The 16,321-nt window shown below is 41.2% G+C and overlaps 1 protein-coding gene across 5 annotated transcripts in view; it reads right to left on the reverse strand.

The window, feature by feature from the left end:
* Positions 1 to 16,321, reverse strand: part of LOC127581603 (arf-GAP with SH3 domain, ANK repeat and PH domain-containing protein 2-like) — an 87,085-nt gene that overhangs the window by 37,859 nt on the left and 32,905 nt on the right. For 4 of the 5 annotated variants that reach the window (XM_052036101.1, XM_052036104.1, XM_052036102.1 and 1 more), the window contains exons 4-7: positions 13,293 to 13,367; positions 9,767 to 9,816; positions 3,925 to 4,054; positions 2,108 to 2,193 (exon numbers count right to left, since the gene is read on the reverse strand). In XM_052036101.1, coding sequence (XP_051892061.1) covers positions 2,108 to 2,193; positions 3,925 to 4,054; positions 9,767 to 9,816; positions 13,293 to 13,367 — 341 coding nt within the window. The other variant, XM_052036105.1, reaches the window with a different exon arrangement.

A 16,321-nucleotide genomic window follows, 5' to 3' on the forward strand; every position in this document is an offset into this window, starting at 1 on the left:
ATAATACTTTTGTGGAACGTATCAAATTTTGTTGAAAATATTTGTGGAGAAAGAGGATGAAACAGCAAGTTTTGCAGAGATATTTTGCAGGGTCACATTGCATGGCACTTCTAGTGGTCAGCTAGGTAAGATCCCCAGCCCATCAGTTCCAAAAAGCATAGGAGCTTTACAAAAATAAATATACACGTTTGCAATGAGCAAAAATAGCTCAATAATACAGAGCTGTTGGGGATTGGAGATCATGTGATGAAGTCTCCAGGAATGGGTCCAAATAGAGTTGGCAACTTTCTCCAACAGCTTTGAGTAATTTTCAGCATTTTCAGACTGTTGCTTCAATTATTATTCAATTCACTACCACTTTCCTTCCAAGAATGCCCACCATGAAGTTCTGCTCCTCTCTCCATAGGGATTTACAACTGTCTCTTTCACCTTGCACACCCTAAATAGTTCCTATTTCACTTGTCCCTGAACACTAATTTCTACAGACGTACTGTTGAAAGTATCCTGACTGGTTGCATCATGGTCTGGTACAGCCATTCGAATGCGCACGAACACAAGAAGCTGCAGAGGGCAGTGGACTCTGCCCAATACATCACGGACGCATCCCTCCCCATCATCGGTAGTATCTGCAGGAGGCGCTGCCTCAAGAAGGCAATATCCATCAAAGATCCCCACCATCCAGGCCATGCCATCTTTTCGCAGCCACCATCAGCTAGGAAGTACAGAAGCCTGAAGTCCCACACCACCAGGTTCAAGGACAGCTACCTCCCTTCAACCATTCGGTTCTTGAACCAACAGGCAAAACCCTAATCACTACAGTTTAGCAACACTATGATCACTTTGCACTAAAATGGACTTTTTTGTTCTAATTGTTCTTTCTCATAAAAATTTTGGATAATATATGTTTAATTTATGCTTTTCTTGTGAATGCTGCTTATATGATGCTATGTGCCTGTGATGCTGCTGCAAGTAAGTTTTTCATTGCATACATGTACTTGTCCACATGACAATAAACTCAACTTTGACTTCTCATTTCTGATATGAGGTGTTGACCAAAACTCACTTCCACAACCACACCTCCCTCCTTAACAAGTGTCTCCGGCTCCAACTTATTCCACATGCATCCCAACCAAATATCCCCCTTCAGTTGGATCCACGCAAGGTCACAGGCATGTTCAAACTATCCAGTGTTTCACTAATCACTCCAATCATTGCCTCCTGACGTGCAAATAAGAAGAGGCTTCATGGTGATTTAGACAAGTTGAGTGAGTGGGCAAAGACATTGTTGATGCAGTGTAACATGAATAAGTGTGAAATCATCCGTCAGTAATAAAAACAGAAAGGCAGAGTATTAATCAAATGACGATTGATTTGGAAATGCTGATGTACTAAAGGATCTGGGTTATCTCGTACACCAGTCACCAAAAGCAAGCATACAAGCCCAGCAAGTAGTTAAGGTGGCAAATGGTACGTTGGTCATGATTGCCAGAGGTTTTGAGACCAGGAGCAGAGACGTCTTGTTACAGTTATAAAAGGCCTTGATAAAACCAACATCTGAAGTATTCTGGACAGTTTTGTTCCCTCTGCCACAGAGGGAATACAATAAAAATTCACCAGACTGATTGCCAATTCCTATAGGGGTAGGACTGTCATACGAGGAGAAATTAGCTCAATTAAACCTGCACTCACTATTGTTTTGAAGAATGTGAAGGGATCGCATTGAAACATTGTCAGGACAGGGCAGTCTAGGTGCAGGGAGGACATTTCCTATGGTCAAGAGGTGGTGGCGATGGGGGGAGCAGGTTCTAAAATTAGGGGTCAGAGTCTCAAGATACAGGCAAAAACATTTAAGACTGAGGCCAAAAATGTCTTCCAGCCAAAGTCAATCAGAAATCCATGTCACATCTATTTTTGAGATAGAGGGTTCAAATGAAGGCTTTGAGATAGAGATCAGAAGCATTTTGTCAGATAAAGGATATTAGTAGCAGCAGAAGCAAGGCATGTAGACAGAACTAAGATACAGATGAGCCACGATCTCGATGAATGGAGGAAGGCACTCAAGGAGCTGAATGGTCAACAACTAGATGGTCAACTGAAAATGTCTTACTTCTGTTGAGCATGGAAGTACTTGATGAGGCTTTGGAGGAGGTCAGGACCTTCTCGAATCTTTATTTCGCTCACCTTGAGGAGATACTGTGAAACAAACAAAGTTTAATCAGTTCACATTCTCAGGAATGCTACACTCTCTCTCTCTCTTCCCTAATTAAGGAAGCATTTTCCAGAGTTTAGATAGATAACTGAATAATAGGGAAAAGTTACAAGTGGCAGTATTTGCAATAATGCAGGATACAAACTATGATTTCCTCTATTTCATTAGTAAGTAGATAATGAAGGCCTCAATGTTGGGGATGTGTGCCTAGGAAGGGATGCCTGACATTGATTTTCTTATCCTTCCAGTGGATTTGAAAGATTTTTCAGAGAAACTTTTGCTGCTTTTTCCCTAGTGCCTAGAGATATTTCCTGTAGATAGTCCAGTTCTCAGAACCCATGTAGGAGGGCAGGGATCAACCTTGTCCAATAGGCCACAGGTCTGTGCTGTGCAGGCCACATCTCACACATGCCTGGCACTAGACTCCAGAAAAATACAGTATCCCGAGCTGTCAGGAGAAGAGATCACTGGGTGGACAGAGGAAAAGGTTTAAAGATGTACTCTTGCAAAAAAAAAATTCAACCATGCCTACTGACTCCTGGAAATCTCTGGCCCATGACCACTCAAAGTAGAGAAGAAACATTTGAAACAGTATTTGAGAACATCAAGACCATGCATGAGAAACATACAGTGGGTTTGAGTAAGTGGTCGAAGGAGCACACCACTTCATAAACTACCCATCCAGCCTGGTCCATCAGGCACCTCCTGCTCCAAAAGTGGAAGAGTCTACAGTCCCCTCACTGGCTAAGTCAGCATCTTAGAACCCACAAAACCAGAAAACCCAAGGAACTGCCCAAGAGGAGGAGAGGAGAGAAAGAACTTGCAACTGATATGGTACCTAATAACATCTGAGAAGGTCTAAGCACAATCAATGAAATAATTTATAGTGCACAATTTCTCTGTTCTTCAGGCAAATGAAGCAGCTACTCCATGTTCTAAGATTTTGAGAGCTTTTCCACAATCTCAAGGCGTCTCAAAAGTACTGTGCTACCAGTTAAGTACTTTTGAAAATGTAGTGACTACTGGAACATAGCAAGTGCCAATTAGAAGAATTTCCAGTTCATTTCCTACAGGTACTGCTGACTATGGGCATATGTTGGCCAGGAAAATGATTAGCTGTTCAAATTGTAATGCTGCATCAGGGAAAGCAAGCACTGAAGGATGAACATTTTGGGGCAGTTAAACCAAGGTGAGAAGAAGCATTGCAAAAACACTGGGATAGATTGTTTGGGCCGAATGGCCCACTTCTGCCTATGCATTTTATGCAATGAGAGCGAAAACAGAAAGATGTGTTCTTTTTTCCTTAATCACTTGTGATTTGCTGATGGTTCATAAACTTTCAAATCTGATGCAAATGAGACAGAGTTTGCAAATGCAACATTGTCTGACAGGTTATACATTAAGGTTTATGGTATGTACAGGCATAGGTAACTACACAGTAAATAAGGTGTTCAGTAGACTAGTGTCCAGAGACTTAAGTACAAAAACTGACAAAACACCTCCCAGTGCAGTACTGAGGGAGTGCTCCATTGTCAGAGATGGAGATTAATGATTGAGGTGTTTGTCATCTCTAGAATTAGATATAAAATGATACTATTGGCTGTGAAGCACTAAGATGTATGGAGTTCATAAAAGTTCACTGTGAAAGTGTTTCTCCCCACCAAGTTCAGATAGATACAATTTTTTTTTAATAAATGACACATGCTGCAACTTGCCTCACACATCTGGAGTTGGAACATCTTTCTCTCTTTTTCCAAATCCTCAGCAATGTCTGCAGGACTGATTTCTGAACGATTTAGTCCAAATTGCTTGGCACGGTCTTTCTTCTCCTTTTCAATCTTGTTTCTAATAGTTAAAAACAACACAAGGAGCTCATCCAGCAGCTTGCACACAGATTTTGAAGACAGATACACACGCACAGCTGGCCCTGCCTTTACAGTCATTACAAGACCACCGGGGTTTCCCCAGTGACCAAAGTGAGAGACGGCCCTTGACAATGAACATTAAACCGAGCATGAAGCAACAATGGACTGAAGAGGAGAGATCTACACAAACAATCTCTTCACCTTCAGATATGCTTCAACCGAGTGGCTTTAATTATCTGAAATTATCTACAAACAGGAAGGCCAAAAGGATGACCACATAGATGTGAAGGAATTCAATATTGTGGACATGGAGAAAATAGTTACATGTGGACAAGACTAGAACCTGGGGCTATAAAAGTCACAAATAAATCCAGTAGGGATTCAGGAGTGTAAACTCAGAACCACAAGAAATAGTTGGGCAAATAGGACAATGCATTCAAGGGGGAGCCAGATAAAAATGAATGGGACAAAAGGGCAAGATATTAAGCCAAGGTGAGTAAGGCGAGAAGAGGCTCACTATGCTTAAATTCCAGGAGAGCGCTGCTGGGCTGAATTACCTATTTCATTAATAAATCCCATGCCACAGAGTAATTGAGAAAACTAAATCAATCTTCTTCTGCTCTCTCTCCTTCCCCTCTCTCTGCTCTTCTTTTAAGCCACATTTGCAGATCAATTCAGAAATGGAGATCTGCTGTTCAGCATAAAGCAAGGCTGCTGGGAAAAATACATGCAGGAGAAATGGAGGAACATGAACAGAGACAAGGATCTTATAAAGAAAGTTTGAAGCCCTGTTAGCATAACCAGTGCAGGTTAGCATGCTTGGAAGTGACGAGTGGATGGAATTTATTTGGCCAAGCAAAATCTTGGATGATTCAGGTTTATAGGAAGAGTAAGGTTTCTCCTGATACATACCAATCAAGCTGGGAGATGGTGCATATGAGAGCTGGCTAGCTAATTTCAATAGCTGAGAATGAATCGTCAGTTTAAGCTAATGTCACAGGAACCAACAAGAACAAGCATCTCCAATACGTTTAAACAAAGTTTTCCCACTGTTGTGTACATAAGGAAAAACTCAAAAAGGAAGATCAGGAAATAGAAAGTGTGAAATGTTTGCTTTAGAAAACCAAACATAGCACAGAAGTGAGAAATGTCAGACACTGTGAAAGAGCAGGATGTACCAAGAATGTGGAAACTTTTAATGCTAATGCCCAGATCACTCAGAGGAGGCACAAGAGATTCTGCAAATGCTGGAATCTGGAGCAACACACACAAAATACTGGAGGAACTCAGCAGGTCAGGTAGCATCAATGGAGGGAAATAAACAGTCGACATTTCAGGTCAAGATCCTTCATCAGGACTCCTGATCAGCAGTCCTGATGAAGGGTCTCGACCTGAAACATTGACTGTATTTCCCTCCATAGATGCTGCCTGACCTGCCGAGTTCCTCCAGCATTTTGTTTGTGTTAACTCAGAGGAGGATAACACAAAGGCATAAGATGGGAGGATGGGGAAAAGGGGGAAAGAGGTATGCGAGAGTGAGGGAAATGCAGATTCTATTTTGTCCCTCCTTCCTGTGCCCATCTCTCAGTATGGGAATTTTCAATATGCACCAATTGAAAGTATTACCTCTGCCTTAATTGCAGGTCAAAAGGTTTAGGATTCAAATCCCTCCACAAAGTGAGGAGTGCATGGTCTAGGCTGCCCTATAAGTGAGATATTGAGGTAGTATTGCACCATCAATGTTGCCTTATTGCAGATCAATCCTGAGAATACAAGCTCCTTTCTGCCTATAAGGTGAGCATAAAAGATTCCATGACATTTTTATCTGAAGAGATGGGATGTTCTAGTCAATATTTATTCCTCAACTAACATCACTTAAACTAAATAGATTATTTAGTTATTGTCACATGGCTTTTTTGTGACATTTAAATGTTGTTTTTACAGCAGTGGTTATACATTAAAAGTACCTAGTTGGTTGCAAAACCCTCAGAGCTCTGGGAAGTTACATAAGGCAGCATGCAAATACTAGCTTTGCCTGTCTACAAGATCATCACAGCTGTCGTCATTATGGACTGGTTTGTTTCCTGTGCTGGGTTAGGGACACTGCTCAAAACAGGGAATATTATACAACAACTGAAAAAAATACCCAATGAACTGAAATATCCAAGCAGTATGTTTATTTTGCTTTTCTTAAATAAAATTGTCGAGTAAACTTTTTTTGAATCAGTTTGAAATATTTAATGAAAGTTTTGCAATGGCTTCCCTTTTCTTGGTTCAATTAACATGGCTCTTGATGAGAGTCAGGAAGTTACAAGTGGAAAAACAAGGTATTGAATGATTCCAGCACAAACTGGCAGATCAGTTTACAGCATGCATTCCTGAATAACCTTTAACATAAAAAATATCCTAAAGATGCAAAGTGAGGATGAGGTCTATCAACATCACAACAGAAGCCCAGAACCAAAAGATGACTTCCCCAACCCCCTCCCCTACCACCACAAAAATTAACATCAGAAGCCAACAACGGGAATTATTCCCGACGGAATATCCTCAGAAGATGAAGGAAGGCTTCATGCGAAGTTTGGAAGATAAACTTTCTTGCCAGGAAATGAGTTTATAGGAATTGAACATTCCAGTCAAAGAACACAAGAAACTTTTACTCAGGCAGGACTGGTATTTGCGGTTGGGGCTGTTATCCTAGTTTGAACCCAAGCTCCCTAAAATTTCTAAAAACATTAGCCAAAAGATGTCCTCAAATCATTTTTATTCCACACAAGGGAATCAGAGCCACAAGTTTTCCAATTATACTTCCATCAACAAAGCCAAGCAGAACACAAATTAGCAATTCCACCTCACAAGAAACCTGGTCCTATCACAGACAAAAGCTCAAAGCAACAGTTACTCAGGATTTCATCAGACTTCTCCAAAATCATGCACATCAGTTTGCACAATAAAATTCTTAAAATAATTGAAGACTTTGTGAGTGCAGAGGAGGTTTACTAGAATGGTAACCAGGAATGAGGAGTTTCAGTTATGTGAAGAGACAAAACCAGCTACAATTGTCCTCCCTAGCGAAACTTTAAAAGAGATACATTACAGGGAACTGTTCAAAACCTGGAAGGGTTTTGGTGAAGCAAACAGGAAGAAACTGTTTTCACTAGCTGAAAAGTTGGTAATTAAGTATCGCAAATTTAACATGAAAAAACCAAATGTGGTTGGTCCTGGATTAAGTTTTTCAGGTCCAGCCACATTCAGTTGCTTCAAGATCATAAGACTGGAAATGAGGATGTTCACTGTTCCATTCTATTGCAATGAAGCAGCTTGTGCCTGCACGCAGCAAGACCTGGACAATATTCAGCTTTGGGGTGATTAAGTAGCAAAAAAGCTGTGCCCCAGACACACGGTGAGCAATGACCATCTCCAACAGCAGTCGAACTACTCATAAACATACATCATCGCCCAAGCTGCAGCAGAGCCAGGGGTTCATCCAGGGAGCAGGGTGGCATTGGTATTGCCATTGACCAGAAACTTCTCTCAAGCAAAAAATTGAAATGCCATAAAAAGGTCAGGGCAAGGGGGCTGGGCATTCACCTCCCGATTCCACCATCTACAAGACACAAATTAAGAGAAAATGGAACACTTCCTATACTTGCCTGCACAAGTATTTCTCCAACCACAAAAAAAATTGACCACATCAAAGAGTATATAGTCAAATATTCACTCTCTACACTGTTGGCATATCATGGCTACAGAGAAGACCTTCTACATGGAATACCTAGAGGCCTGACCAACCCATTGGAGTTTTTTGAAGAAATCACAGGCAGGGTGGATAAGGGAGAGGCGGTAGATGTTGTGTATTTAGATTATCAAAAGGCCTTCGACAAGGTGCTGTATAAGAGACTGATTAATAAGATCAGAGGTCATGGAATTACAGGTAGGATAACAGAATGGGTGGAGCATCGGCTGGTTGGCAGGAAGCAAAGGGTGAGAATAAAAGGATCTTGTTCTGGTTGGCTACTGGTTACTAGTGGTGTTCCACAGGGGTCGGTGTTAGGGCCGCTTCTTTTTACCTTGTACATTAACGATTTGGATGCTGGAGTAAATGGTTTTGTGGCTAAGTTTGCGGGTGACACCAAGATAGGTGGAGGAGACAGGAAGGTTGCAGAGAGACCTAGATAGTTTAGGAGAATGGGCAAGGAAATGGCAGATGAGATTCAATGTTGAGAAACGTGCAGTTGTACACTTTGGAAACAGAAATAAATGGGCAGATTATTATCTAGAAGGAGAGAAAATTCAAAGTACAGAAGTACAAAGGGACTTGGGGGTACTTGTGCAGGATATCTTAAAGGTTAACCACCAGGTTGGATCGGTGGTAAAGAAAGCGAATGCTACGTTGGCAATCATTTCGAGAGGTATAGTGTATAAAAGTAAGGAAGTGTTGACGAGGCTCTACGGGGCACTAGTGAGGCCTCATTTGGAATACTGTGCACAGTTTTGGGCCTCATATCTTAGGAAAGATGTGCTGACGTTGGAGAGGGCTCAGAGGAGATTTACAAGAATGATTCCCGGAATGAAAGGGCTTACGTATGATGAGTGTTTGTCGGCTCTTGGACTGTACTCACTGGAGTACAGAAGAACGAGAGGGACCTCATAGAAACATTTAAAATGTTGAAAGGACTGGACAGAGTAGATGTGGTCAAGCTGTTTCCCTTGGTGGGTGAGTCCAGGACCAGAGGGCACAATCTTAGAATTAGAGGCTACAGGTTTAAAACAGAGATGAGGAGAAATTTCTTTAGCCAGAGGGTGGTGAATTTGTGGAATTCCTTGCCACGTACAGCAGTGGAGGCCAGATCATTGGAGGCATTTAAGGAAGATATAGATAGATATCTAAATAGTCAGGGTATCAAGGGATATGGGGATAAGGCCAGAAATTGGGGTTAGGTTCTCCCCCCCCAGGCCAAATGGCCTACTTCTGCTCCCTTGTCTTGTGATCTACAAGATGCACTGCAGCAATAGATTAAGTTTTCTTCAACATTATTTCCCAAAACTGTAAATGTCCACTGCTTAGAGGGAAGGCACTGGGAAACACAGCCTGCTGCAAGTTTCTTTCCAAATCATGCACCATCCTAGGAAATAGGGTGCTCAATCTCCACTATGGCTAAAATTCCCATGTTAACATCACTACTGGAGTACCTGCACCATAATGTTCTCCTTAACAGCATGAATAAATGAAAAGGTATTTATCAAAAGGGAGGAACAGGCAAGTAGGATTTCTTTTTAAAGCAAGGATCTATTATAGTCAAGAATGCTCCGTCTGAAAGAAGACTGGAAGCAGGTTGCATAATAAATTTTAAAAGAGGATTACATTTATACCCAAGAGGCAAGAAGATAACCCAGGAATAAAATGGAAGGAGCAAGGTAATGAGAATGACTGCATTGCTTTTACAAAGATGTAGCACAGACACGGTGGACTTAGTGAGAACCATGCTCCATGATCCTAATGATTTCAAGTACAATGAGCAGCAGCAGTAAATGACCAATTACATTTTTGTTTGGTAGAATTAGTTGTGGTGGAATATAGTGACATGGGACCTTTAATCATATTATAGGGTTCTGGTTTAATCCCTTCTGCAGAACAAGTGCTATTAAATATTTCTTGACCACTTGCTTCTCCTATAGAGCCAGCACTTACACTTTGTTCTCGTAATCCTTCCAAGCTTTCTCGATGAGTTTCTTCGGGTCCTGTAGACAGAGAACAAAGACCAGTTGACTTTCCCTCATCTCTGTTAGTAGATATCCAATACATAGTTTTCATTGGAGTAAGTCATTTGCCCCATTGAGTTAGGCTGCCTCTCAGAGCAATTCCACCAAGTCTATTCTCCCACTTATTTCTCTGCAACCTATTGTCACACACATCAGCGCCCACCACCCCCACCCCGATTCTCCTACGTAAATTAGGGGTAATTTAGAGCAGCCAATCAACCTACCCACCAGTAGGTGCTTGGAATATGCAAGGAAACTGGAACACTCAAGGCAAATCCTCACAGTGACAGGGGACCATGCAAACTTCACATGAGCAGCAGCGGTCAGAATCGAAACTGGGATGACTAGAGCTGTGAGACAGCAGCACTACCTGCTGCGCCACCTTAACCTCCCACCATTGTATTCAACTCCAGATGCAATAGCTGGTCTGTAGAAACATTGAGGAGCTTGTACTCTCCCTGTGCGTGTGCATAAATGCAGCTCAGCATTAGCCAGTGGAACAAGCTGAATAAGTTAATGGAGAGTGGGTGTATGTGTTCAAATTTGGCTTAGGAACACACACTTGGGAGATAGACAGTGCGGCAACATAATATTTGACTTGCAGCAAAAAGATTCAACATCACCACATTGCTATCTGCATTTTTTATACGTTTGTCACTGAATGCACAACCATTTCTCTTCATTGACTTTATTTCACAGATTTTCTTCACAGAACAGGCTAATATCAGCAAGGTTTCTTTCAGAAATGCCATCACCCAAAAGACAACCTAGTCAGAATTATTTTAATTTTGGCAGAAATCAAAAAGCCAATATAGATCAAATGATCACTTTTTACTCTGTACAACTGCAATGAAATGGGCCAGTTTGTTGTTCCTTGGACTCTAATTCATCCAGATTCATTGGATGAGTGACTGAATGACTCCCAATCTCTGAATAGTTGAAAAGGACCCATGCACAGATCTGAGTGTGCACTTGGCTCATTTCCAGGTGGCTGAGTCCATAATCATCAATTTAATCTCCGGATCAAAGTGGCAACTGTACTTACTTATCAGACAAGTGGGAAGGTCACACTGGTGCTACAAATAATACTTAAGGAATTAAAACATAATGTCAGCCAGAGTAAAAAGAAAGCCTGTAGCTACATTAGACTTAAAGACTTTGACTGAGACATTAAAATAAATGGTGAAGATCTGAGGAAAATGTTTGAGCTCCAAATGGTGATTTTCTTAAATTTTAAAACAGGTCCAACCTGTGTTCCACTGATACAACAGTGAGTGCACGTAACTGTCAGCTCAGTGCAGAGTAGACGTCAAACATTTGGTTCAATTACAAGTACACCATTTCATCTCAGACGATGACTCAAACAGAGGCGACTATCTTATTTCAGAATTTAGCCCAAGTACAAAACTTTGTGTTGTTTTAGTTGAAAGGAGATGGTGCCAGGTTTCTCGAAAGCCCACAGTATAAATAACACTATTTTTACATCAGTGCTGGAGAGATTCCAGATGAGAGCCTGAGTACCACCCAATAGCTGGCAGCATTCCCACCACACCTCTGCCAAACTCTGCTGCAGATTCACTCCAATACACTGTTGCTAGGTGGAGGAACAAAGAAGGAACTTGCAGTTGCTCGACAAATGTCTCTAATGAGAATGAGCATACACACGGATAGTACATTAATATGGATGGGTGCTCATTGGTCAGTGTGGACCATGGATAAAGCAGTCTCAATGCTGTACAACTCTATCACTACACACATCTTCCTTGCTCCCCCCAACAACCCTGCCACCCCACCCCCAGTGCCAACCCTCTTGTCTGTGGCAAGTTATTCTGGAATACAACTGGGCTCAACATTCATGATTAAATGTTGGAACACGTTGTCACAATAAAGTGCCATTCAATAAAAAAAACAATACATTAATGGGGTAAATCTGCATCCACCACTCTAATTACCACAGTTTATAGCAGAACACCACAAGCCTCTTCCTTGAACCACTGAATCTCACGTGAAGCCATGTGCAGGTCCTGAAATTTCCAAGGTTGAAAATGCCTGGAGGTCTCAGTTGAACCATGGTCAGAAGCAGGAATTTAAATTGGAATCCCATTACCTGCTGTTTTAGGATTTCACCTGCCAATCAATCAGTTAACAATGCTCATTCCAAGACCTTAGGCCCACAAGTTCAATTCAGAATAAAAACGTAAGTAATCACACAAATCTGGTTGAATACATTCTGGGAGATTATCACAATACCTCTAAATATTCGACCCATATACACCCATCATGCGTTGAAATGTCCATAATTCTTTCGACATCCCACAGTTCCATGACCAGAATGTTGACTCCCCAGCTGAATGACTCTGCTATTAAACAGTGTTTATTTCATCCTCCTTATATTTTAATCATCGAAAAGTTTTCAGAAAAATATCAATTTAATTCATTCCAAGATTAGTTGCCTTATTATAAAGACATGGTTAAACTGGAAAGAGTGCAGATAAAATTTACAAGGATGTTGCCGGGAATAGAAGGCCCGAGTTATAGGGAGAGGTTAGCTAAGCTAGGTCTTTACTTCTTGGAATGTAGGAGAATGAAGGACAACCTTATAGAAGTGTTTAAAGTTATGAGAGGCATGGATAGGGTGAGCAGTAACAGTCTTTTCCCCAGGGTAGAGGAGTCCAAAACTAGGGAGCATGGGTTTAAGGTGAGAGGGGAAAGATTTAAAAGAGATCTGAGGAGCAACTTTTTTCATACAGGGGGTGGTGAGTGTATGGAATAAGCTGCCAAAGGAAGTGGTTGAGGTAAGTACAATGGTATCATTTAAGAAGCACTTGGATAGGTACATGGAGGGCTGGGGCTTAGAAGGATATAGGCTGAACACAGGAAATTGGGACTAGCCAGGTGGGCACCATGTTTGGCATGGACTCGTTGGGCCGAAGGGCCTGTATCTGTGCTGTATTGCTCTATGACTCTATTATACTCCAGCTTTCCTCAGCTGCAGAACCAGATCAAAATAGAAGGTTAATAATTCTACCAAACACGATTAGATAGGCTTCATTGGCAAGAAAATGCTGGATTTCTCTGTGATCTACAATTTCTATACCTTAATCTACAGAACAAAAAAACCTTATGGCAACCATTGTTGCATGGAATCAGAAAAGTAGTAAAAACATTTTATTTGCAACTAAAATCTCCATAGGAAGTTTTCTGTTATTTCTATTTTATATAGCCTCTGGCAACAAGCAGCATGGATGAGAGTGGGACTGAACAATCACTTCAACCATGCTGGTGTCATTCCACAAAATCCGAGGTCATGCAATGGGAAGAGAGTTCCAAAGTCAGGTCTCAACCACACAGGCAATCAGGTTCTCCTGTGCCAATAGCAACATGCAGTTACACACCTGGATTGAACAGAATAATGTTATAATTCTTCAAAGGCATAAAAAGAGAAGCAACTTCACCCCTTTTCCTTCCTTCAAATCCCCCTTTAGCAGGCTGTCCAATGGAAAGGAGAGGATATTGTTCATGTTTTGAGTCTGTAAGCAGATAATCAACACCATCAAAATCTTTCAAGAGGAAAAGAACAATCATTTTTAAACAACTAGAGAAAAATAGAAAGACCGGCATTTGTACAACTCCTTTTGACCTCAGGGTGTTTCAGATCACATCACTACCAAGTACTTTCCATACTCGAGAACATTTTAAATATATCACACAATGTAGATTCCAATAGGCATAATCCCTCTTTGGTCTTTCCAAAACTTGTCTGGGAAGCAGCGGGGTGTACGGGTCATGAAGTACATTGAGGACCAATATCAATAGATCTTTGGCGCTGGGGAATTGAGAAGCAAGGCGATTGGGTAGAAAAAATAGATTTAACAAAAAAGGGGGGAACAGCAATGATCTCTTGAAACAGCAAACATGTCTGAGGGACCATATGAGCTTTTACTGATTCTGCTGCTAGCATTCTTGTAAACAACAAAAACTTGTATTTATAGGGACCTTTTACCATACTAGAATATCCTGAAACATCTCAAATAAAATTTCACACTGAGCTATGAATGGAAATATAAGGGAAGATGTCGAGACATTTGGTCAAAGTGGTAGTTTAAAGGAACATCTTAAAAGAAGAAAAAGTTGGAGAGATCGGGGTTAGGAAGGAAACTCTAGAAAACTGGTGAGTTGGCAAAAGCACAGCTCCCCGTAGTGGAGTGTTTACATTTTGTGGATGCTCAGTATTCCATTGTTCTGAGACATTGGAAAGAAAGTAGCTTTTTTAAAGCTTCAAGATATTTGGAAGAGAAAGAATTGTTTTCCACATGCTAAAATGAAAGGATTATTTGACATTGAAGGTGGTTCAGGTTTGCTCTTGTTGGAACATAACAGGGCACAGGTGAGATCTAACAAGCAGTATTGTGAAAATAAGACCTCATTCAGTTTTAGTTACACTGAATGAGGAAGATTAATAATAAACTCCACTTTTTTTTAAAACAGATGAAAACCCAAGTTTGCAAACAGCTGCTAATATTAGCTTTCTAATTCAATTTTGCAGACTTGCTCCTCCAGCTTGGGCTCGAGTGATTACTTAATTGCAGCATTTGAAAGTAGTTATTGCAGTGATGGGATATGGTTCTGGGGTATTCTGTTACTTTAACATACTAGACCTGATACTTTAAAATAATGGAAAACAGGAAGTGGAAGGAAGCCCAGGAAGGGGGGTGGGGGGGGGGCACAGATGGGGGGGGAAGTGCAGAGAGGGAAAACAGTTTTGCAATATTTTATTCCTCTTTTTGTACAGCAGGGGATGATTGACCAATTATTGTTTACAGTGATCAGCTGGACAATAACTCTGAAGGATAAGTCTGTATGTTGCCCTTGTAGTGAGAAATCACTGCAGGTTATTTGATCCCTCAGCTGAGGTCCAGAGCCCACGTTCCCTCTCATCGGTGAGATTGCTTACTTCTACCCTCCTGTACTCTCAGCCCTATCTCAGCTTTGTCAACTGCTGTAGTCCTCGCCTTTGTCTTTTGCCCTTCTGCCTTGACCAGGTGGATGTGGAGACCCCTTTATAGGGGAACCCTAGACTTAGGTGTCACTGGTTAAAAATGAGGGGGTCGCCCACTTAAGACAGATAAGGCGATATTTTTTCTCTCAGATAGTCATGAGTCTTTGGAAATCTCTTTTCTTCAGAAGAGAATCTTTGAAGGTATTTGTGGCAGAGGTAGATAGGTACTTGATAAGTGGGGGGAGGGGGGTGAAAGGTTTTCACGGGTAGATGTGAATGTGTAGTTGAAGTTCCAGTCAGATCAGTCATGATCTTATTAAATGGTGGAGCATGCTTGAAGGCTACTAATTCATGACTTCCTAACTGACCTCTCATCTTCTACCGTTGGTGACAAGCTTATCCAAAATTTCATAAGCAAAACCTGTTCACCTGTCACCTTTGTGTTTGCCACCCTACACTAGCTCCTAATAACACACCAGATCTATTTTAAAATTCTCAGCCTCAATTCCAAATCCCTCCAAGCCCTCATTCTCCCTTCCTCTCTCTTGAACTGTTGCCACTAATGGACTTTTACATCCTGGAATTATTTAACAGCAGTCAACTAGGTGATAGTTGGCCAATCAGACCACTATACAAGATGGGAAAATGCTTTCTTTCAGTTGTGAGTCTCCTTCCAATCTCCAGCTCCCATTATTTTAAAATATCAGCTCAAGTATATTAAGTAACAGAACATCCTGTAACCACATCCCATCACTGCAATAACCAGTATATCAAATGGTGCAGTTAAGCAATCACTCAAACTCAGGCTGATGGAGCAAGTCAGCAAGATAGAATACACAAGCTGCAATGCTTTGAAATTTCCCCACTGCCTCAGTTCCAACCTCTGATGCATGCTGGATGTTTATTTCCCTACTACTTTGGCTTGCTTAGCCCTAAGCTGTCAAGTTTCCTCTTTGAATCACTTTGTTTCTCGCCCTTGTTCTCTCTCCTCATTTTATCTCGCTCTTTAAATCCTACACCTCTGATCAAGTTTTTTTACCCCCTGGAATAAGAGGAATTTATGGTTTTAACAATTCTCCTGTGAAACAGCTAGGGCACTTGCATTTAATTTGCATTGTTAATATATAATCAGAGTTGCAATAAAAAGTTTGAAAGGCTGTTGTGCAATTTCATACACATGCTATCTGCATGCTTCTCCATTTTGCAAACCTGCTTAAATTCATTTTATCAAACTGACCTTGCCAGATAGACCTGGAAAGAACTTAAAGGGGATTTCCAAAGTTCTTGTTTACTTGACACGTTTCAAAATAAACTCTGGTCAAAATGAAAACTAGCTTCAACCTCCTATGGGCCTGTCAGATGGAAACATTTATTTTTCCAAAGGAAAACTTGATTTCATTTACTCCTGCAGTACCAGTGGAATGCTGTGTGATCTGAAGTGCCCTTTCTCATAGACTTTGGCCCATTCTCACCTCTTCATGTAGA

This window comes from Pristis pectinata, chromosome 22 (assembly GCF_009764475.1).
Source record: "Pristis pectinata isolate sPriPec2 chromosome 22, sPriPec2.1.pri, whole genome shotgun sequence".
NCBI lineage: Eukaryota > Metazoa > Chordata > Chondrichthyes > Rhinopristiformes > Pristidae > Pristis > Pristis pectinata.